This window comes from Rhinoraja longicauda, chromosome 10, assembly GCF_053455715.1.
Source record: "Rhinoraja longicauda isolate Sanriku21f chromosome 10, sRhiLon1.1, whole genome shotgun sequence".
NCBI lineage: Eukaryota > Metazoa > Chordata > Chondrichthyes > Rajiformes > Arhynchobatidae > Rhinoraja > Rhinoraja longicauda.
In genome coordinates, this window is record NC_135962.1 from 58,351,992 (window position 1) to 58,376,798 (window position 24,807).

Consider the following 24,807-nt stretch of genomic DNA (forward strand, 5'->3'; position numbering starts at 1 on the left):
GCCGAATGGCCTACTCCTACACCTATTGTCTATTGTCTATTGACCCGGTGGCTCGAAGGGCCTGTTTTCCGCGCTGTATCTAAACTAAAATAAACTAAACTAAACTAGAGGTGTACAAAATCATGAGAGGAGTTGATCGGGTAGATGCACAGAGACTTTTACCCAGAGTGTGGGAATCAAGAATCAGAAGACATGGGATTAAGGTGAGGGGGGAAAGATTTAATAGGTACCTGAGGGGGAACATTTCTACGCAGACGGTGGTGGGTGTATGGAGCGAGCTGCCAGAGGAAGTAGTTGAAGCAGGCATTTAGGAAACATTTGGACAGGTAAATGGATAGGGCAGGTTGAGAGGGTTATGGGAGAGATAGATCAGCCATGAATGGAGGAGTAGACTTGATGGGCTGAATGGCCTAATTCTGCTCCTATGCCTTGTGAACATGAACTAATAACATTTAAAAGACATTTGGTTCGGAAAGGTTTAAAGGGATATGGGCCAAATGCGGGCAAATGGGACTAGTGCAAATGGGCATCTCGGTCGGCATGGGCTAGTTGGGCTGTTTCCATGCTCTGTGACTCCATTAGTCCTCACATTTGATACAATCGTTAACTTGCTAGTTGGGAACAGCTCCATCCAAGACCGCAAGAAATTGCAGGGAGTTGTGGATGTAGCCCAGACCATCACACAAACCAACCTCCCTCCCATTGACTCCATCCACACCTCACGCTGCCTCGGCAAGGCCAGCAGCATAATCAAGGACCAGTCGCACCCTGGCCACTCCCTCTTCTCCCCTCTCCCATCGGGCAAAAGGTACAGAAGTGTGAAAACGCACACCTCCAGATTCAGGGACAGTTTCTTCCCGGCTGTTATCAGGCAACTGAACCATCCAACTGTCGCAACCTGAGAGCAGTGCTGGACTACTATCTAGGTCATCGGGGACCCTTGGACTATCTTAGTTCAGACTGTACTGGCTTTGCCTTGCACCAATTACATTTTTTCCCCTCCGCCTTGAACCCAAATGTCCTCTGGTCCTCGATTCCCCTACTCTGAGCAAGAGACTCTGTGCGTCTATCCGATCTATTCCTCCCATGATTTTATACACCTCCTTCGAGATTTGTCTCCTGCTCGATCCCGAAGACCGGGAACCGGGGAGGAGGGAGCCGGCAACGGCGGCGGACAATGGACAAAGGGACGATTTCAAGATGGCGGAGTAGAGCATCGGTGTTGCCAGGGCAACGAGCCTTCAAGGCCAAGAGAAGCCTACACTCTGATGAACTTTGAAACTTTGTGGGCGCCAGTAACGTGGCGACTCAGGAATGAGTGGGTTAACCAATGATGAGCGTTTGTCGGCACTGGGCCTGTGCTCGCTGGAGTTTAGAAGAATGAGGGAGGGCCTCATTTTGAAACGTACAGAATAGTGAAAGGCCTGGATAGAGTGGATGTGGAGAGGATGTTTCCACTAGTGGGAGAGTCTAGCCTAAGAATTAAAGGGCGTTCTGTTAAGAAGGAGATGAGGAGAAATTTCTTTAGTCAGAGGGTGGTGAATCTGTGGAATTCTTTGCCGCAGGAGGCTGTGGAGGCCAAGTCAGTGGATATTTTTAAGGCAAAGATAGATAGATTCTTGATTAGTGCGGGTGTCAGGGGTTATGGGGAGAAGGCAGGAGAATGGGGTTAGGAGGGAGAGATAGATCAGCCATGATTGAATGGCGGAGTAGACTTGATGGGTCGAATGGCCTAGTTCTGCTTCGATTACTTACGATCTTATGGCTCTGTGTACACTATCTCGGTGATGTCTTTGCACACTTTGCACTCCAATCTTTGCACTCTTGTACTTATCTATGATTGTGCTTATCTATTGTAGGATTGTACGCAAGACAAAGATTTTCATAGTGCCTGGGTGCACAGCTACATGTGAGAATAAAGTATCATCATCATCCACTCAGCAGGTCAGGCAGCATCTGTGGAAGGGCTGGACAAGTATTGTTTCAGGCCAGAAGGAAAGCTCCTGACCCGAAACGTCACTGGTCCATTTCCCTCCACAGATGCTGCCTGATCCGCTGAGTTCCTCCAGCACTTTGTGTTTAGCTGAGGCTTCCAGCAGCTGCAGTTCTTTGTAGAAACATAGAAAATAGGTGCAGGAGTAGGCCATTCGGCCCCTCGATCCCGCACCGCCATTCAATCAGATCAGCCAAAATCAAAGGTTTCAAAGGTATTTTATAATCACATGTGCCAATTAAGGTACAATGATATGCAAATTACCATACGGAAAAATAAATCAGTACCCTGTTCCTCCTTTCTCTCCCATATCCCTTGATTCCGTTAGCCCTAAGAGTTAAATCGAACTCTCTCTTGAAAACATCAATTGTGTCTCCATTTTGTTATTGGCATTGGCTTATTATTGTCACATTTTAGTTTAGTTTAGTTTAGTTTAGAGATACAGCGCGGAAACAGGCCCTTTCGGCCCACCGGGTCCTTGCCGACCAACAATCCCCGCACATTAACACTATCCTACACCCACTGGGGACAATTTTTACATTTACCAAGCCAATTTACCTACAAGCCTGTACGTCTTTGGATTGTGGGAGGAAACCGAAGATCTCGGAGAAAACCCCACGCAAGTCGCGTGGCGAACGTACAAACTCTGTACAGACGGCGCCCGTAGTTGGGATGGAACCCGGGTCTCCGGCGCGGCATTCGCTGTAAGGCAGCAACTCTACCGCTGCGCCACCGTGACCGCCCACAGTACCGTGATACGGTGAAAGACTTTTGTTTGCGTGCTATCCAACTCAATCAAATAATACAATGCATGGGTACGATCAAATCAGACACAAGTTCAACACGGAGAGCAAAGAGAAAAATAGCAGCGTGCTGAATGTCGTTTTCAGCATTTAAAGCATCCAGCTAGGTATTGTAGTAAACAGCTAATTCTACTCCATGATTGCACTAGAGTAATTCTATTGCCAAATAGAATAGAGATGTAAAAGAGCAGAGCAATTGTCCCGGATGATGTCAGGTCCTCTGTTGAGACCAGCGCGCAGAGTCAACATTGGCATCTCTCCCATCTTCTGAGACCTCATCATTGGTAAGAGAAGGGTGGCACGGTGGCGCAGCGGTATAGTTGCTGCCTTACAGCGTTCACAGCGCCGGAGACCATCCCGACTACGGGTGCTGTCTGTACGGAGTTTGTACGTTCTCCCCGTGACCTGTGTGGGTTTTCTCCAAGATCTTCGGTTTCCTCCCACACTCCAAAAGACGTACAGGTTTGTAGGTTAATTGGCTTGGTCAATGTAAAAATTGTCCCTAGTGGGTGTAGGATAGTGTTAGTGTGCGGGGATCGCTGGTCGGCGCGGACCCGGTGGGCCGAAGGGCCTGTTTCCATGCTGTGTCTCTCAACTAAACTAAACTAAAGATGCAAAGAGCTTCACCACGGCCTCCTCTCTTGCTTCTCTTCATCACCTGGTGTAGATCCCATTAGAAGGTGGAGATTCATCATCGTAAATGCTCTTCAAGAGCCCCACGCCACCTCCATCTTGATTTCACACAGCTCTTGGATGGTAATACACTTACTCCACCATCCTCCTTCTCCTTCTCTTTGGTGAATACACATGCAAAATACTCATTCAGGTGCTCTGCTCCATCTAACTCCTAGCACAATATCCCTCCCTGTACCCTCGAGCAGTCCTACCAACGCCCTCATTGCCCTCTTGTTTTTAACATACGTCTGAAAAGCATAGAGATTTTCATTCATCTGTGTAAGACTTATGTTTCAGTTTAGTTTAGTTCAGTTTAGTTTCGAGATACAGTGCGGAACAAGCCCTTCGGCCCACCGAGTCCGCGCCGACCAGCGATCCCTGCACACTAACACTACCCCACACATACTAGGCACATTTACATTGTTTTAGCAAGGCAATCACCTACAAACCTGCACGTCTTTGGAGTGCGGGAGGTAATCGGAGCACCGGGGAAAAACTCGTGTGCTCACAGGGCTAACGTACAGACTCGGCACAGACAGCGCCTGTAGTCAGATTGTAACTGGGTTCTCTGGCGCTAGGGCGGCAACTCTACCGCTGCGCCACCGTGCCGCCCGGCAGTAGATGACAGGACTATTGAGGGCTATTGTCACGAAACCACTAGGATGGGAAACAAAAGCCAGCACCACCAAACCTCTTTCCCCACTCTCAGTCTGGAGAAGGGCCTCGGCCTGGAACGTCACCCAATCCTTCCCTCCAGAATTGCTGCCTCTCCCGCTGAGTCACTCCAGCATTCTGTGTCTATCCACTGAACTGTGATCATCGCAGATGGCAAATATAACCATCATGCGCAGTTAGGCACAAAATGCCGGAGTTACTCAGCGGGACAGGCGGCAGCATCACTGGAGGGAAGGGATGGGTCAATAGACAATAGGTGCAGGAGGAGGCCATTCGGCCCTTCGAGCCAGCACCGCCATTCAATGTGATCATGGCTGATCATTCTCAATCAGTACCCCGTTCCTGCCTTCTCCCCATACCCCCTGACTCCGCTATCCTTAAGAGCTCTATCTAGCTCTCTCTTGAATGCATTCAGAGAATTGGCCTCCACTGCCTTCTGAGGCAGAGAATTCCACAGATTCACAACTCTCTGACTGAAAAAGTTTTTCCTCATCTCAGTTCTAAATGGCCGACCCCTTATTCTTAAACTGTAGCCCCTTTTTCTGGACTCCCCCGACATTGGGAACATGTTTCCTGCCTCTAACTTGTCCAACCCCTTAATAATCTTATATGTTTCGACAAGATCCCCTCTCATCCTAAATTGCAGTGTATACAAGCCTAGTCGCTCCAGTCTTTCAACATATGACAGTCCCGCCATTCCGGGAATTAACCGAGTAAACCAACACTGCACGCCCCCAATAGCAAGAATATCTTTCCTCAAACGTGGAGACCAAAACTGCACACAGTACTCCAGGTGCGGTCTCACTAGGGCCCTGTACAACTGCAGAAGGACCTCTTTGCTCCTATACTCAAGTTAGGGTTTGGTTAACAGCCAGCGTAGGAGATAGAGGGACAAATGGACGTACCAGTCTCTGCATGGTCTTGACGTGAGTGGGGGTGATGGACAGGGCCTCTTCGTAGCACCGCTTGGCTTCATCGATGCAGCCTCTCAGTTCTGCCACTTGGCCTCGCATGAAGAGCACGTTGTGTGACGTGGGGAAGAGGTTGGCTGCTTCCTGGATGCACGCCGTGGCTTCCGCCGGCTTCCCCACCCCGACGTACACCTCAGCTGAAAGATAAATCACATTGCAACTTAACCCCGAGGCACTCGACGGGCTTGCCCACTCCTCTACTGCGTGGCCTCTCTAATGGAGACTAAGAAGAGGGACAGGAGTGTGAAAAGGCACACCTCCATCTTCCATTGACTCCGTCCACACCTCGCGCTGCCTCGGCAAGGCCAGCAGCATCATCAAGGACCAGTCACTCCCTCCGCTCCCATCTCCTATCTGGTAACAGGTATAGAAGTGTGAAAACGCACACCTCCAGATTCAGGGTAGACGCACAATGCTGGAGTAACTCAGCGGGTCAGGCAGCATCTCGGGAGAGAAGGAATGGGTGACGTTTCGGGTCGAGACCTTTCTTCAGTCTGATGTCAGGGCAGGGGGGGCGGGACAAAGATAGGATGCAGTCGGAGACAGGAGGACTAGTGGGAGAACTGGGAAGGGGGAGGGGATAGAGAGGGAAAGCAGGAACTATCTGAAGTTAGAGAGGTCAATGTTCATACCGCTGGGGTGTAAACTACCCAAGCGAAATGAGGTGCTGTTCCTCCAATTTGCGCTGGGCCTCACTCTGACAATGGAGGAGGCCCAGGACAGAAAGGTCAGATTGGGAATAGGAGGGGGAGTTGAAGTGCTGAGCCACTGGGAGATGTTCAGTGAAACGATCGCCGAGCCTACGCCGATGTAGAGAAGTTCTTGAGATCAATTCAGACTCCTTCTACATCCAGCTTTCGAGTTACAAATGTACTGGAGTAAACACCTTTGATATATGATCATGTTTACACACAGGTTATTAAGATGGTATCAGTGTTGTACAACAGCAAAACATTATTTTATCCACATCGGAGACAAAAGGAACGGCAAGTGCTGGAATCTTTAGCAAAACAAAAGGGTGCAGCGGTAGTGTTGCTGTCTCACGCCGCCAGAGACCCGGGTTCGATCCTGACTACGGGTGCTGTTTGTACGGAGTTTGTACGTTCTCCCCGTGACCACGTATGTTTTCCCTGGCAACTCCGGTTTCCTCCCACGCTCCAAAGATGTACAGGTTTGCAGGTCACTTGGCTTTGGTTTTATTCTTAAACTATGGCCCCTGGTTCTGGACTCCCCCAACATTGGGAACATGTTTCCTGCCTCTAGCGTGTCCAACCCCTTAATAATCTTATACGTTTCGATAAGATCCCCTTCCCCCCGTCAACACTGACCATAAATAATTCCAGTGGAACAATTAAGAAGATGAAGGAAGAGGGTGAGGAGTTAAGATCGGAGGCTGGCCATCTGGTCTTCACTCAGTGGGTCACTGGAGCAGGGTCAACATTGTCTGTCATCACGTTAAACAAGGCCGCGTGCGGTGGGAAACCTAATCGGGTGGCTGTGCTAACATTACCAGCCACACATTGTGTCTCTTCAGCGGGGGTGTCATTGTTTCAGGAGTAAGTTTCAGCAGCTTTATGGTGCAGCGGTCTAGTTTTTAAATTTCCATCTTGCAGATGTTACAGCAGTATTGTATTTTCCTCTCTGCATGAGTGCAGCATAATGCGTGCTTGAAGCCACGTGTTCCGCTTGGCCAGCTCACAGCCCAATGGCATGAACACCGAAGGCAGACGCCAAACGCTGGAGTCACTCAGCGGGTCAGGCAGCATCGCTGGAGAAACCGGAGTGGGTGTCGCTTCGGGTCGAGACCCTCCTTCAGACTGAGAGTCGGGGGAGAGGCGAACGAGAGATACAGACAGCGATGCAGAGAGATATAGAACAAACAAGTGGACCTGTTGGGCCCAAACCTCTCCTGCATTGGTGCAGCACCCTCCCCCCCTCTCCCCCCAACCCCCCTCCTCCCCTCTCCCCCCAACCTCCCTCCTCCCCTCTCCCCTCTCTGGTGTGTAGGGATTTGATGTGAAGGTGGGATAACGTAGAACTCTTTAGTCAGCGGAGTGGAACTCATTGCCACAGACGGCGGTGGAGGCCAAGTCAATGGATATCTTTAAGGCGGAGATTGACAGATCCTTGAGTACTACGGGTGTCAGGGGTTATGGGGAGAAGGCGGGAGAATAGGGTCGAGAGGGAAAGACAGATCAGCCATGATCGAATGGCCGAGTCCCACCTGCCCCCTGTTTCGCCCACATCCCTCCAAACCCGTCCCATCCATGCACCTGTCTGTTTCTTAAATGTTGGGATAGTCAACTGCGGACGGTTCGACAGCCCCGACCGCGGGTGAACAAAGAGGAAGGTGATTGAACTTTATTCACCCTAACTTGAGTATAGGAGAAAAGAGGTCCTTCTGCAGTTGTACAGGGCCCTAGTGAGACCGCACCTGGAGTACTGTGTGCAGTTTTGGTCTCCAAATTTGAGGAAAGATATTCTTGCTATTGAGGGCGTGCAGCGTAGGTTTACTAGGTTAATTCCCGGAATGGCGGGACTGTCATATGTTGAAAGACTGGAGCGACTAGGCTTGTATACACTGGAATTTAGAAGAATGAGAGGGGATCCTATTGAAACATATAAGATTATTAAGGGGTTGGACACGTTAGAGGCAGGAAACATGGTCCCAATGTTGGGGGAGTCCAGAACAAGGGGCCACAGTTTAAGAATAAGGGGTAGGCCATTTCGAACGGAGATGAGGAAAAACTTTTTCAGTCAGAGGGTTTGTAAATCTGTGGAATTCTCTGCCTCAGAAGGCAGTGGAGGCCAATTCTCTGAATGCATTTAAGAGAGAGCTAGATAGAGCTCTTAAGGATAGCGTAGTCAGGGGGTATGGGCAGAAGGCAGGAACGGGGTACTGATTGAGAATGATCAGCCATGATCACATTGAATGGTGGTGCTGGCTTGAAGGGCCGAATGGCCTACTCCTGCACCTATTGTCTATTGTCTATTACCTTCCATCACAGTGAGGAATGTGGAATCCGCTGTGGTGGATGTTCATGTTAAATTTTATTTTATGTGGCTGTGTGTCTTGTTGCTTTTCACTTAGTATGGCTGTGTGGGAACTCAAATTTCACTGTACCTTAACTGGTGACAATAAACTGAATCTTGGATCTTGAATCTAGTCCCAGCCTCTAATACCTCATCTGGCAGCTTGTTCCATGCACCCATACACAATAAGAATTCCACAGATTCACCACCCTCTGACTAAAGAAATTTCTCCCCATGTCCTTCCTAAAAGAACGTCCTTTAATTCTTAGTACCCTTTAACCCTCTGTGTGAAAAAGTTACCCCCTCAGGTTCCTATTAAATCTTTTCCCCTTCACCTTGAACCTATGTCCTCTGGTCCTCGATTCCCCTACTCTAGGCAGGAGACTGTGCGCCTACCCAATCTATTCCTCTCATGATTTTATACGCACACTTGCGAAGTGGGTGCTACTGGATTAACACACGGAGGCCAAAGATCAAATCCCACCTTGACAGCAGGGGGGGAGTTAATTCCAAGTGATTAAGTGCATCTGGAATTAAAAAGCAAGCTCAGTCACCATAAAATGAATGGATTAGCATAAAGACCCATCTGCCTCACTGATGGCCTCCGGAGAAGGACCTCTATCCACTGGATAGAGTGGATGTGGAGAGGATGTTTCCACTAGTGGGAGAGTCCAGGACCAGAGGGCACAGAATTAAAGGACGTTCTTTTAGGAAGGAGATGAGGAGAAATTTAATTAGTCAGAGGGCGGTGAATCTGTGGAATTCTTTGCCACAGTAGGGCGGCACGGTGGCGCAGCGGTAGAGTTGCTGCCTTACAGCGAATGCAGCGCCGGAGACAGGTTCGATCCTAGACTACGGGCACCGTCTGTACGGAGTTTGTACGTTCTCCCCGTGGGTTTTCTCCGAGATCTTCGGTTTCCTCCCACACCCCAAAGACGTACAGGTATGTAGGTTGATTGGTTGGGCAAATGTTAAAAAAGAATTGTCCCTAGTGTGTGTAGGATAGTGTTAATGTGCGGGGATCGCTGGGCGGCGCGGACCCGGTGGGCCGAAGGGTCTGTTTCCGCGCGCTGTATCTCTAAATCTAAAATCTAAGTAGGCCGTGGAGGCCAAGTCAGTGGAGGTAGTTGAGGCAGGTATAACAACCGCATTTAAAAGACACTCGCACAGGTGCATAGAGAGGAACGTGGATGTGGAGAGGATGTTTCCACTAGTGGGAGAGTCCAGGACCAGAGGTCACAGCCTCAGAATTAAAGGACGTTCGTTTCGGTAGGAGATGAGGAGAAATTTCTGTGGTCAGAGGGTGGTGAATCTGTGGAATTCTTTGCCACAGACGGCTGTGGAGGCCAAGTCAGTGGATATTTTTAAGGCAGAGATAGATAGATTCTTGATTAGTGCGGGTGTCAGAGGTTATGGGGAGAAGGCAGGAGAATGGGGTTTATGAGGGAGAGATAGATCAGCCATGATTGAATGGCGGAGTAGACTTGATGGGCCGAATGGCCTAATTCTGCTGCGATCACTGATGACCAACAGCACTGCGAGTGACTCCCAGCCGAGTCCTCAGTCCAAGGCCGAGTAAAGGCACGCAATAAATGTTGGTCTTGGCAATAATGCTTTCATCCATCGAAATGGATGTGATTCCAGGGATGTGTAGGAAGAAAGTGCAGATGCTGGTTTAAACCAAAGATACACACAAAGTGCTGGAGTAACTCAGCGGGTCAAGCAGCATCTCTGGAGAGAAGGAATAGGTCACGTTCATTTGTTTTCTACCTTTTCATTCATTTGTTTTATGTCTCTCGATATCGCCGTCTCTACCTCTTGTTTCCCTTTCCTCTGACTCTCAGTCCGAAGAAGGGTCTCCAACCGAATCGTCACCTATTCCTTCTCCCCAGAGATGCTGCCTGACCCGCTGAGTTACTCCAGCTTTTTGCGTCTATGATCCCAGGAGTGATTGGGTTAACATACGATGAGCGTTTGACAGCACTGGGCCTCTGCGATACGATAAACTTTATCCATCCAAGGAGGGAAATTGGTCTGGAGTTTCAAAGGGTGAGAGGGGACCTCATTAATAAGTGAATGGCCTGGATAGAGTGGATGTGGAGAGGATGTTTCCACTAGTGGGAGAGTCCAAAACCAGAGGCCACAGCCTCAGAAATAAAGGACGTTCCTTTAGAAAGGAGATGAGAGGAATGTCTTTAGTCAGAGGGTGGTGAATCTGTGGGATTCATTGCCACTGAAGGCTATGGAGGCAGACAGTGGATATTTTTAAAGCGAAGATCGATGGATTCTTGATTAATAAGGGTGTCAAGAGGAGGTAGTTGAGGCAGGTACTATCGCAACGTTTAAGAATCATTTAGACAGGTACATGGATAGGAGAGATTTAGAGTTGTACAGGGCCTTGGTGAGACCGCACCTGGAGTATTGTGTACAGTTTTGGTCTCCTAATCTGAGGAAAGACATTCTAGCCTTAGAGGGAGTACAGAGAAGGTTCACCAGATTGATCCCTGGGATGGCAGGACTTTCATATGAAGAAAGACTGGATAGACTAGGCTTATACTCGCTGGAATTTAGAAGACTGAGGGGGGATCTTATAGAAACATATAAAATTCTTAAGGGGTTGGAGAGGCTAGATGTTCCCGATGTTGGGGGAGTCCAGAACCAGGGGTCACAGCTTAAGGATAAGGGAGAAGTCTTTTAGGACCGAGATGAGAAAACATTTCTTCACACAGAGAGTGGTGAGTCTGTGGAATTCTCTGCCACAGAAGGTAGTTGAGGCCAGTTCATTGGCTATATTTAAGAGGGAGTTAGATGTGGCCCTTGTGGCTAAAGGGATCAGGGGGTATGGAGAGAAGGCAGGTATGGGATACTGAGTTGGATGATCAGCCATGATCATATTGAATGGCGGTGCAGGCTCGAAGGGCCGAATGGCCTACTCCTGCACCTATTTTCTATGTTTCTACGTTTCTAGAGGGATATGAGCCAATCACAGGCAGATGGGACTTGTGTAGACGGGGTATGTTGGTTGGCGTGGGCAAGTTGGGCCGAAGGGCTTCTCCCTGACGTTTTGTGGTTGTGGAAGGAAACCAGAGCACCTGGGGGAAACCCACACGGTCACGGGGAGAACGTGCAAACTCCAATCAGACAGCTCCCGAGGTCAGGATGGAACCCGGGGCTTTGGCGCTGTGAGGCAGCAGCTCTACCACCTGACCTTGGGAGCTGTCTGAAGGCAGTAGAGGCCAATTCTCTGAATGCATTCAAGAGAGAGCTGGATAGAGCTCTTAAGGATAGCGGAGTCAGGGGGTATGGGGAGAAGGCAGGAACGGGGTACTGATTGAGAATGATCAGCCATGATCACATTGAATGGCGGTGCTGGCTCGAAGGGCCGAATGGCCTCCTCCTGCACCTATTGTTTATTGTTTGCCATTGTTATGCTCTTATTAGCTCACATCACCATTGCTTCACTATTCCGCAAGATTCTGCAAAAGGATATGACCTACTTTCTCCTCAACAAAGCACAATCCTTTACAACTATCTGTGCCGAGACTTCGAGAGCAACCATTGCCTATTCTGCATTTATTAGTTAGTGCCCAATTGCCTTCCAGCATCGACTATCCTTCCCACCCCCAACTTGCTGTTACCTGCAAATTAAGAAATTGTGCTTTTGATTCCAGAGTTTGAATTATTAATATTAAAATATTTTGCAAGCTTCTTCTGATCTTACATCAGTTAACGGTGCCGTTTTAATGCATGATGTTTAGATTTAGATTTAGAGATACAGTGCGGAAACAGGCCCTTCGGCCCACCGAGTCCGCGCCACCCAGCGATCCCCGCACACTAACACTATCCTACACACACTAGGGACAATTTTTACATTTACCCAGTCAATTAACCAACAAACCTGCACGTCTTTGGAGTGCGGGAGGAAACCGAAGATCTCGGTGAAAACCCACGCAGGTCACGGGGAGAACGTACAAACTCCGTACAGACGGCGCCCGTAGTCAGGATCGAACCCGAGTCTCCGGCGCTGCATTCGCTGTAAGGCAGCAACTCTACCGCTGCGCCACCGTGCCGCCATGTTGTCCCAGTCATTCCCTGGGCACCGGCAGTAACGTACATGAGATCCTTTGGACTGAGCAAGCTAACTCCAGAGCCTCAACTATCTCATGAGAAGAGGAGGACACGTCAGTAGAGACCTTAGACTTTCGAGTTGCAGCGCGGGAGGGAACAGTCCCGCCGAGTCCGCGCCGACCAGTGATCGCCCCGTACACGAGCGCTATCCCACACACCTGGGACGGTTTACGATATGTTTACCAAAACCAATTAACCTGCAAACCTGCACGTCTTTGGAGTGTGGGAGGAAACCGAAGATCTCGGAGGAAAACCCACGCAGGTCACGGGGAGAAGGTACAGACAGCGCCCGTAGTCGGGATGGAACCCGGGCCGCTGGCGCCGTGAGGCAGCAGCTCTACCGCCGCGCTACCTGTTAGATTTATTCCTCACACACCCCAAAGGCATGTGAGGTTGCAGGTTGATTGGCCTCTGTAACGATCGCCTCCAATGCCAAGGGAGTGGATTAGAAAGTAGGACAATGTAGAACTAGTGTGGACGGGGGATGGCTGGTCGGCGCGGACACGGTGGGCCCAGGAGCCTGTTTCTAGGCCGTATCTCTAAACTAAACTACACTTCAGTTGTGAGCTCAAGCTGTTTATTTTGCTTCCTCAGAGCTGCAATTCTTCTGGCTGAACAAGCAGTTCTCCAATTCAATAACAGGAGTTATTTTTAAAACTTTTACACCTCCATTGTATCTTGCCAGGGTAAAATCGTACGTCGGAGCTGAGCAAGCTTGCCTGAATGTCCCTACAATTATGTTTACCCAAAAATAAACAGTGGCTGGAAGAGTCATAAAGCCCTGGTCAGCACAGAAACAGGCCCTTCGGCCCACCAGGTCCACGCCGACCAGCGATCCCCGCAATGAACACTATCCCACACAGACTAGGGACAATTTGCCTTAATACCAAACCAATTAACCTCCAAACCTGTACGTCTTCGGAGGGTGGGAGGAAGCCAGGGGAAACACAGGCGGTCACGGGGAGAACGTGCAAACTCCGCACAGACAGCACCCGTAGTCAGGATGGAACCCGTAGTCAGGATGGAACCCGGGTCTCTGGCGCTGTAAGCGCTGTAAGGCAGCAACTCTGCCGCCCTGCCTAGATTATTCTTACTTACTATACTTACACCAAGCTTCCATGCTGTACGACTCTATGACAATGACATACGCAACTGTGCAGTGAAATTCATTTTGCATATGCTACACATGCAGGCAGTGCCAGTTTTGACGCCATTATTCAAAGTCCTAAGTCCGGTCGGCCCGAGCGCTCGATGTCCGAGAGCAGTTCCTCTCTCTCTCATCTCGTCTCCTCGCCTGTCTTTCAAGTCTTGGTAAAATTGTGGTAAAACTGGTAAATGCCGAGAACCTCCTGCCAGTCGACAACTCAGACCTTTGGCCTGCCCCCCACCACTTTGCCCTCACTGCAATCAGCGTGAAGAAGGGTCCCGACCAGAAACGTCACCTATCCATGTTCTCCACAGATGCTGCCTGACCCGCTGAGTTACTCCAGCACTCTGTGAAACGTCACCTATCCACGTTCTCCACAGATGCTGCCTGACCCGCTGAGTTACTCCAGCACTCTGTGAAACGTCACCTATCCACGTTCTCCACAGATGCTGCCTGACCCGCTGAGTTACTCCAGCACTCTGTGAAACGTCACCTATCCACGTTCTCCAGATGCTGCCTGACCCGCTGAGTTACTCCAGCACTCTGTGTTCTGCACAAGGTTCCAGTATCTGTATTCTCTGTCTCTTTCACTTAACCCTTCCTCCACTCACCTGTTAAATACCATTTGAAGCATTTCAGTATAAAAAGCTCTGCTTAAACACACAGTTGCTGTAGTGCAATACATGATCAAAGTCTCAATTATTTTTAAAACAGTTTACTGAGCGTGTGTATGTGCATATGTACATGTGTGTGTGTGCGCATGTGTATTTATGCTGAATGCATGTGTGTGTGGTGTGTGCGCATGCATGTGGTTGTGTGCATATGTACATGTGTGTGTGCATGTGTATGTATGCTGCATGCATGTGTGTGTGTGTGTGCGCAGTGCGTGTGTGTAGGTAGCGTTTGTGTGCGTGTAGTCAGCATGTGTGTGCAGTGTGTGTGTGTGTGTGTATAGGCAGCGTGTGCGTGCCCAGTGTGTGTGTGTGTGTGTGTGCAGTGTGCGTGTGTGTAGGCAGCATGTGTGTGTGTGTGTGCATTGTGTGTGTGTGCAGTGTGTGTGTGTGTAGGCAGCGTTGTGTGTGTGTGTGTGTGTGTGGGCAACATGCGTGTGTGTGTGTGTGTGTGTAGGCAGCATGTGTGTGTATGTGTGTGTGTGCAGTGTGTGTAGGCAGCATGTGTGTGTAGGCAGCATGTGTGTGTGCGCAGTGTGTGTGTGCGCAGCGTGTGTGTGTGTGTGTAGGCAGCGTGTGTAAGTGTATGTGCTTGATGCAGCAGAGCATTGAGAGGAGGCGGCGTGGAGGGGGTGGGGGGTTTGAGGGGGTGTGAGCTCACCTGCGTGCAGCCAGATCTGTGCCAGGGTCATCCAGGGGTGCATGGGTCCTTGTTTGGGCATGCTGCTCTGCAGAGACGAGGCCACCTCCGACAGCGCCTGTTCCACTCTCGACGCCGCGATCGACGTGGCGTGCACCGAGCCTGCAGGCGGGGGGGCAAGGAAGGCCGTTAGCAGCGGGCTGAACGAGCGGCCAGTTCACCAGCACCACGCACACCGATGGGATGGCACAGTACTTTACAGCGCCAGACGCCACAGAACTTCACAGCACCAGACTCCACAGTACATAGTACTCGACTACGCTGCCAGGAGTGAATCTGAGCGAGTTATTTCGAAGATACAAGCCCATAAATTAGGCTTTGCCAATAATTAAACAAGCACGTTATTCCAAACACGCATAAATAACGTGAGGTCCATCCTGTATTTTGTAAAAACCTTGTGAATGGAACTACAGATGACTGCATTTATTCACAAAATGCTGGAGTAACTCAGCAGGTCAGGCAGCATCTCGAGAGAGAGAAGGAATGGGTGAAGTTTCAGGGTTGAGACCCTTCTTCACCCATTCATTCCTTCTCTCCCGAGATGCTGCCTGACCTGCTGAGTTACTCCAGCATTTTGTGAATAAATACCTTCGATTTGTACCAGCACCTGCAGTTATTTTCTTATACAGATGACTGTAGGTACTGTAATTGAGGGTAACGAGAGATGGACAGACCGCCATTCATTGCTTCTGAACCAGGATGAGATTCATTGATAATTCCTCAATGCGTCAGCCCCAGTCAAGATTGAAACCTTTGATTTAATCACAGTGAAAATAACCTGCAGTCAACCCCCCAAGTGCACAGGGCTGTGTTCTGAGCCCCATGCTCTACTCCCTCTTCACACACGACTGTGTTCCTGCATTCGACACCACCACCATTGTCAAGTTTGCAGGCGACACAACGGTGATCGGGCTTATCACCAACGGGGATGAAACAAAATACAGAGCGGAGGTGCAGAACCTGGCGGACTGGTGCTCTGATAACAACCTGTCCCTAAATACCACCAAGACCAAGGATCTGATCATCAACTTCCGTAGGTCACACAACGGGGAATACGCCCCGATCTTTATCAATGGGGACAGTGTGGAGAGAGTGTCCAGCTTCAAGTTTCTGGGCACTCACATTTCGGAGGACCTAACATGGTCCAATAACACTGCTGCGCTGGTCAAGAAGGCACAGCAACGACTGTTCTACCTAAGAACACTGAAGAAGTCTGGTCTACCCCAACAGCTGCTGACGACCTTGTACCGCTGCACCATAGAGAGCATCCTAACACATGGCATCCCTGTGTGGTACCTCAGCTGCATGGAGGCAGAGAGGAGAGCTCTTCAGCGGGTAGTCCATAGAGCTCAGAGGACCATCGGAACACAGCTACCAGCCTTGGAGGGCATCTACTACACACGATGCCTCAGAAAAGCCACCAGCATCCACAAAGACTCTTCACACCCCTGCAACAGTCTGTTCGAACTTCTACCATCGGGCAGACGATACAAGGCCTTCTACGCCCGCACCTCCAGACTCAGGAACTGCTTCATCCCCAGGGCCATAGCTGCTATGAACCGGTCCTGCTGAGCCGGATGGTCACATCGCACAGTGATCCGGCACAGATCTACTTGCACTTTATTCTGTCTTAAAACTGTTACAATTTGTTTCATTGGGTTGTTTAAATTAATACTAACTAGCTAATTAATTTATTGCATCGTATGGGAGGTGCATTCCCAATCTCGTTGTACCCCTGTACAATGACAATAAAGATATATTGTATTGTATTGTATTGTATTGTATTTAACTGGATTTATTTTGATTTTTCATGTAAATGCCTACGACATTGGCTCGATATTTGATTGAAAGATGCAGCCTGGAAACAGACCTTTTGGCCCACCGAGTCCACGCCGACCATCAATCACAGTTCACACTAGTTTTACGTTGTTCCACTTTCTCATCCACTCCCTACACACCAGGGATAATTTACAGAGCGCCCATTAACCAACAAAAACGCACGTCTCTGGGATGTGGGAGGGAACCGGAGCGCCCGGAGGAAACCCACGCGAGTCACGGGGAGAAGGTACCTCGCTGTTTCACCATCCGTCTGCTTTTAAAAGCCAGGGAAAATAAAACCGCTTAAATATTGAATTACAAAGCATTTGACTGTGTTTGTCGTGAAATAGGACACAAAATGCTGGTGTATCTCAGCGGGTCAGGCAGCATCTCTGGTGAACATGGACAGGTGACGTTTCACAGAGTGACAATAGACAATAAACAATAGACAATAGGAGCAGGAGGAGGCCATTCGGCCCTTCGAGCCAGCACCGCCATTCAATGTGATCATGGCTGATCATTCTCAATCAGTACCCCGTTCCTGCCTTCTCCCCATACCCCCTGACTCCGCTATCCTTAAGAGCTCTATCTAGCTCTCTCTTTAGTGCTGGAGTAACTCAGCGGGTCAGGCAGCATCTCTGGAGAACATGGATAGGTGACGTTTCACAGAGTGCTGGAGTAACTCAGCGGGTCAGGCAGCATCTCTGGGGAACATAGATAGGTGACGTTTTGGGTCAGGACTCTCCTTCAGACTGATTGTAAAGAGGTGGGGGGGAGAGTTTTGAGATACAGCGCGGAACCAGGCCCTTTCGGCCCAACGGGACCGCGCCGACCAGCGATCCCCGCACATCAACACTATCCTACACCCACCAGGGACAATTTTTACATTTACCAAGCCAATTAACCTCCAAACCTAGTACATCTTTTGTAGTGTGGGAGGAAACCGAAGATCTTGGATCTACAGTGAATGCAGCGCCGGAGACCCGGGTTCCATCCAGACTACGGGTGCTATCTGTACGGAGTTTGTACGTTCTCCCCGTGACCTGCGTGGGTTTTCTCCGAGATCTTTCAGTTTCCTCCCACGCTCCAAAGACGTGCGGGTTTGTAGGTTAATTGGCTTGGTAAAAATGTGAAAATTGCCCCTAGTGGGTGTAGGATGGTGTTAATGTGCGGGGATCGCTGGGCGGCGCGGACACGGTGGGCCTGTTTCCGCGCTGTGTCTCTAAACTAAACTAAACGACTACACAGTGGGTCCAGATCTATAAAAGTCTGAATGGGCAAGCTTGCCCTCGGGCAGATGGGGGTTTGTATAATAACGTTAGTTTTTGTGATCACCATGACTAATAAGCTTTTATTTCCAATTAATTTAATGAGCTGGTTTTATATTATATTTTATATTCCACCCCACCACCAATTTCCCCTTTGCCACGTTAGAATGCAGACGTCTCTGTAAATCATGAGACCGGTGACAGAACCACTACACTAAATTAAAAGCATTTGGGAAAAACCTGACATCGGCAAATCTGACATTCTACCAGAAGTTATGTATTAAAAAGAAAAGGAACGACTTGCATCATCAGTGGAATTCTCTGCCTCAGAAGGCAGTGGAGGCCAATTCTCTGAGTGCATTCAAGAGAGAGCTAATCTTAAGGATAGCGGAGTCAGGGGGTATGGGGAGAAGGCAGGAACGGGGTACTGATTGAGAATGATCAGCCATGATCACATTGAATGGCGGTGCTGGCTTGAAGGGCCGAATGGCCTACTCCTGCACCTATTGTCTATTGTCTATAACTGTTAAGAAGAACAATAGGTTATGAAAGATTCTACGGCTTAGTAGGTTTACTGTGCAGAACAGACGGTTTCGTAGGTAGACACAAAAAGCTGGAGTAACTCAGCGGGTCAGGCAGCATCTCTGGAAGAGAAGGAATGGGTGACGTTTTGGGTCTCTCGGGCATGTCCAACTTAGGTGGTTATTTAGGCGACTGCCGGCGACTGTCATAGTCGTAGCAGTTCACTGAAAAAACGGCAACTGGACCCCCCACTACGATAATGTCTACGACAAGCTACAACAACCTACCACCTGGTCAACGTCAAGCTACGGCAAGCTACCGACAACCGGCGACCCAATCGTTGCGACTTAGGACGTCCTCCTACGACTGCACCTACGACAACCTACAACCACACAGGCGGCAACCTACGACAACCGAAGTCAACCTACGTCCACCCGCGACAAGCTACGACCCTGTCGGCATCAACTGAAGACAATTCACGTCATTTTGGCCTCCGGTTTCGACGCCGGTACCTGTCGCCGGTTGACGTAGGTTGACGTAGGTAGTCACCAATGGAATTCAACAAAGTCAGCACCGGCGACAACCTACGTCACCTGGCAACAATCTACAACAGCGCCTACGTCAGGAGACGTCAAGCTACGCTCATTGGCGTCAAACCAACAGTCGGCAAAAATGTTTAAACATTTCAAAATCCAGCGGCGACCAGAAAAACGCCGCGACTGTTTGGAGACGCCTCACGACCGAACAGGCGACACCCGGCAACCGTGTGGCGACACCCCAGCAACCGTGTGGCGACACCCCGGCAACCGTGTGGCGACACCCCGGCAACCGTGTGGCGACACCCTGGGGACTGTGTGGCCACGGACTAGTCACCTGTAGTCGCCTAAAAAATCGGCGCAGTGGGACCGGGGTTTTACTCCAGCGTTTTGTGTCTGCCTTCGATTTATACCAGCATCTGCAGTTTTTTTCCTACACGGATAGATTTGTGATGGAGCTGATATTTAACGGACTAAATGACTCCCTTTAGCCTCGTCTGCTTGGCGGGATTAATTCTTCAGCCAATAGAAACGGTGAACTGCGCTATCGAGCAAAGATCTCAGAGTGATAGAGTTATGAGTCTCGCAAAATGAACAGACGTGAGATTTGGACGGGTAGCAGGGGGGACAAGGAGCAAAGCGTTTGCGTGCAGGCTGGTGATGCGAACCAACGATGGAACGGCAGACTCTGAGGACGGAGTCTTTATTCCTTTTCTCCAGAGATGCTGCCTGACCCGCTGAGTTACTCCAGCACTCTGTGAAACGTCACCTATCCATGTTCTCCACAGATGCTGCCTGACCCGCTGAGTTACTCCAGCACTGTGTGTCCCAGCGGTATCAACGGTGACGTCTCTGACATCAGGTAGTCCCTGCTTCCCCTCTCCATCCCCTCCCCTTCCCAGTTCTCCCACCAGTCTTCCCGTCTCCGACTGCATCCTATCTTTGTCCCGCCCCCTCCCCTGACATCAGCCTGAAGAAGGGTCTCGACCCGAAACGTCACCCATTCCTTCTCCCCCGAGATGCTGCCCGACCCGCTGAGTTATTCCAGCATTTTGTGTGTCTTCGATTTAAACCAGCATCTGCAGTTTTCTTTCCTACACAACCTACAAACCTGCACGTCTTTGGAGTGTGGGAGGAAACCGAAGATCTTGGAGAAAACCCACGCAGGTCACAGGGAGAACGTACAAACTCCGTGCAGACAGCGCCCGTAGTCGGGATCGAACCCGGGTCTCTGGCGCTGTGAGCACTATAAGGCAGCAACTCTGCCGCTGTGCCACTTTTTACTTATCCAATGTTTTTCTGTCTAACGGGCAGACAGTCAGGCAGGCTGAATAACTAACGGCTGTTGTCAATGGTGTGGATTTCAACGTGATGGATGCGAAGATTTATTTTCATGCTCCTTGACTTTTCCTGCAGTTTAATCAGGCAGAATCCCAGAAAAATGCCAATTCCAAATGGATAGAGAACGGTGTGAAGGGATACGGGCCAAATTAGCAACAAACTGCAGAGTTGTGGATGTGGCCCAGTCCATCACATGGGGATCTTATAGAGACGTATAAAATTATGAAAGGACTGGACAAGCTAGATGCAGGAAAAATGTTCCCAATGTTGGGGGAGTCCAGAACCAGGGGACACACACAGTCTAAGAATAAAGGGGAGACCATTTAAAACTGAGGCGAGAAAATACTTTTTCACCCAGAGAGTTGTGAATTTGTGGAATTCTCTGCCACAGAAGGCAGCGGAGGCCAATTCACTGGATGAATTTAAAGGAGAGTTGGATAGAGCTCTAGGGGCTAGCGGAATCAAGGGAAATGGGGAGAAGGCAGGCACGGGTTACTGATTGTGGATGATCAGCCATGATCACAATGAATGGAGGTGCTGGCTCGAAGGGCCAAACGGTCTCCTCCTGCACCTATTTTTTTATGTTTCTATGTTTCTATGTTCCTATATCCTTCCTTTGTCCCGCCCCGCTGACATCAGTCTGAAGAAGGGTCTCGACCCGAAACGTCACCCATTCCTTCTCTCCTGAGATGCTGACTGACCTGCTGAATTACTCCAGCATTTTGTGAATAAAATACCTTCGATTTGTACCAACATCTGCAGTTATTTTCTTACACCACCATTCAATATGATCATGGCTGATCATCCACAATCAGTACTCCGTTCCTGCTTTTTCCCCACATCCCTTGATTCCGTTAGCCCTAAGAGCTAAATCTAACTCTCTCTTGAAAACATCCAGTGAATTGGCCTCTTCTGCCTTCTGTAGCAGAGGATTCCACAGATTCACAACTCTCTGGGTGAAAAAGTTTTTCCTCATCTCAGTCCCAAATGGCCTACACTTTATCCTTGAGGGCTTAAAGTTTCCAAGCTGCATGACTCTATGTTTCCCACAATGGACTGTATATTTGGGACAAATTCACAGATTTAATAAAGCTTTTTAATTTACATATTTATTCTTTGGGACATGGCTGTCACTGGCAAGGCTGGCATTTCCTGCCTATCCCCATCCAACAATGGGCCATTATGGGGTCTCCCCTTCCTTGGTCATCTGTTTCTGGCCCTTTCCCACCCCCAGATCCCCCCTCCTCTACTTTCAGTCTGAAGAAAGTGTTCCGACCCGAAACATCACCCATCCTTATTCTCCAGAGATGCTGCCTGACCCGCTGAGTTACTCCAGCACTTTGTGTCTATCTTTATCATGTGGGTGTATGGAACGAGCTGCCAGAGGAGGTAGTTGAGGCCGGGACTATCCCAACGTTTAAGAAACAGTTAGACATGGGTGCATGAGGTTTAGAGGGATATGGGGCACAACGCAGGCATGTTGGCCAGTGTGGGCAAGTAGGGCCGGTGTGGGCCTGTTTCCACACTGCATCACTCTGCATTGTGAGTCTGGGTCAGAATGTGGTCATAGAGTAGGAGGGCAGGAGAAATCACAGAGGGGGAGCAACGAGAGAGCATGTTGTTAAACTCTCATCGAAGAGAGGAGGATGCAGGCAAGTCCCAAGAAAACAGATGTGGCTGTTGTAGCGAGTCTGAAGAAGGGTCTCGACCCGAAACGTCATCCATTCCTTCTCTCCTGAGATGCTGCCTGACCTGCTGAGTTACTCCAGCATTTTCGTGTCTGTCAAAATCTTACAGAGCTACATGAATTAGAACTGGGAAAAATAAAAGTGTGGCACAATCGTAAATAGAATGGAATAGAATTAAAATGCTTTTAAATGGAAAGCATTTAAAGCAGTCAGTGTGAATGTGGAAGGGTGGGTAGCGGTGGAGGAAAAATACTGCAGGCGCTGGTTTAAATCTGCATTTGTACAGGGCCCTAGTGAGACCGCACCTGGAGTACTGTGTGCAGTTGTACAGGGCCCTAGTGAGACCGCACCTGGAGTACTGTGTGCAGATTTGGTCTCCAAATTTGAGGAAGGATATTCTTGCTATTGAGGGCGTGCAGCGTAGGTTTACTAGGTGAATTCCTGGAATGGCGGGACTGTCATATGTTGAAAGACTGGAGCGACTAGGCTTGTGTACACTGGAATTTAGAAGGATGAGAGGGGATCTTATCGAAACGTATAAGATTATTAAGGGGTTGGACACGTTAAGAGGCAGGAAACATGTTCCCAATGTTGGGGGAGTCCAGAACCAGGGGCCACAGTTTAAGAATAAGGGGTAGGCCATTTAGAAGTGAGATGAGGAAAACCTTTTTCAGTCAGAGAGTTGTAAATCTGTGGAATTCTCTGCCTCAGAAGGCAGTGGAGGCCAATTGTCTGAATGCATTCAAGAGAGAGCTAGATAGAGCTCTTAAGGATAGCGGAGTCAGGGGGCATGGGGAGAAGGCAGGAACGGGGTACTGATTGGGAATGATCAGCCATGATCGCATTGAATGGCAGTGCTGGCTCGAAGGGCCGAATGGCCTCCTCCTGCACCCATTGTCTATTGTCTATTGTCTATTGAAGGTAGACACAAGATGCTGGAGTAACTCAGCGGGTCAGGCAGCATCTCTGGAGAGAAGGAATGGGTGACGTTTCGGGTCGAGACCCTTCTTCACACCTTCTTCAGGCTGGGTAGGGGGTGTTGCAGTGGTGGAGATACTTAAGGCAACGAGAGCTGCTCAAGCTGACTGCATCCACCTGACATTTCCACACAGCTATTCATCTAGTCAAGCAGCAATTAATTTCCTCCTCGTTTCAATATTTTAAAATTAATATCCAAAGCTAATTTAAAATTTCCTTTCATGCACATCGAGCGTTTCCTCCTGACTTGTTTGCAACCGCGCCGTCCAATTTAGTCTTGCAGAATGCTGGAGAGGTGCCAATCGCTAAAGAGCACAAGAGCAACTTGGACCGGCTCAGACTTCAGCTGTCCCAGTGTAACCACAGTGCATCTCCAGACTGACTCGGGCAGTCCGAAGGCCCCTCAATCTCCGCCTCACGCCTCGAGTGCAATCACGTCGAGAGCTTTTCACGATAAAACCCAGAAAGTGCCGGAAACACTCAGCAGGTCAGGCAGCACCCGCGGAAAGAGAAGCAGCTAACGTCTCGAGCAGTAAAGCCTTCGTCGCGTCTGCTAACCTCACTGAGAAGGTGGAATTCGAAATGAATTAACAAATAATAACTTATAATAAGGGGTTCCACTGGCACACAGTAAAAACGAAGAATTTCCACAAGCCATTCAGGGGAAAATTGCTCAAAGTGTTTTTGGTTAAAAATGTAAAAGAATGGGGGTAATATATCTCCAAAGATACCGGAAAACAATAGATGGGATAAGATAGGTCGTTTTGGGATACCAATCAGTAAACTGTGAGATGTCACAGGGCCTTAACTTTTTATAATCTTTATTAATAACTGAGTAGGCCGGGTCTCTATTCTCTGGAGCGCAGGAGGATGAGGGGAGATCTAATAGAGGTGTATAAAATCATGAGAGGAATAGATCGGGTAGATGCACAGTCTTTTGCCCAGAGTAGGTGAATCGGGGACCAGAGGACATAGGTTTAAGGTGAAGGGGAAAGGATTTAATAGGAATCTGAGGGGTAACTTTTTCACACAAAAGGTGGTGGGTGTATGGAACAAGCTGCCAGAGGAGGTAGTTGAGGCTGGGACTATCCCAACGTTTAAGAAACATTTAGACAGGTACATGGATAGGACAGGTTTGGAGGGATATGGACCATACGTGGGCAGGTGGGACGAGTGTAGCTGGGACATTGTTGGCCGATGTGGGCAAGTTGGGCCGAAGGGCCTGTTTCCACACTGTATCACTCTATGACTAACTCAGATGAATGGATCAAGCACATTGCAACCACATTAGTTGATCCTGCAAGGTTGGATGGGTGCCATGTTGTAAGGTGAACACAAAGGACATTCAAAGGGAGAGAGATTTTTAATTGCAGTTTAATTCCATTATGGTTGGCATGTAGGGGTTGCCAACTATCTCACTCCCAAATAAAGGACAAGGTGATGTCACCGCCCCGCGCCCCACGTGACCTCACCCAGTCAGTGGCCACGTGCTCCCGCTCCACCAATGGTGTCTGCCCGGGCCGGGAGGCGGGTTGCTACGTAACCTCCGTTAGGCGGTGCCCGGGACTCCGGGCCTACACTGTCTGGGTCTACAGTGTCCGGGCCCACAGTGTCCGGACCTACACTGTCCGGACCTACACTGTCGGAGCCTACAGTGTCCGGGCCTACAGTGTCTGGGCCTACAGTGGCCAGGCCTACAGTGTCCGGGCCTACAGTGTCCGGGCCAACAGCGCCCCCCCGAGCCTAATACGGGACAAGGGCGGTCCCGTACAGGACAAACCAATCTAGCCCAAAATACGGGATGTCCCAGCTAATATGGGACAGTTGGCAACCCTATTGGCATGGGCAGGTTGGACTGAA

At 49.5% G+C, this 24,807-nt stretch overlaps 1 protein-coding gene across 1 annotated transcript in view; it reads right to left on the reverse strand.

Annotated features, from left to right (window-relative positions):
- ttc7b (tetratricopeptide repeat domain 7B) overlaps window positions 1-24,807 on the reverse strand; it is a 256,056-nt gene that overhangs the window by 67,058 nt on the left and 164,191 nt on the right. The window contains 2 exon segments of the mRNA XM_078406941.1: window positions 5,052-5,254; window positions 14,758-14,898. Of these exon segments, the coding sequence (XP_078263067.1) occupies window positions 5,052-5,254; window positions 14,758-14,898 (344 nt within the window).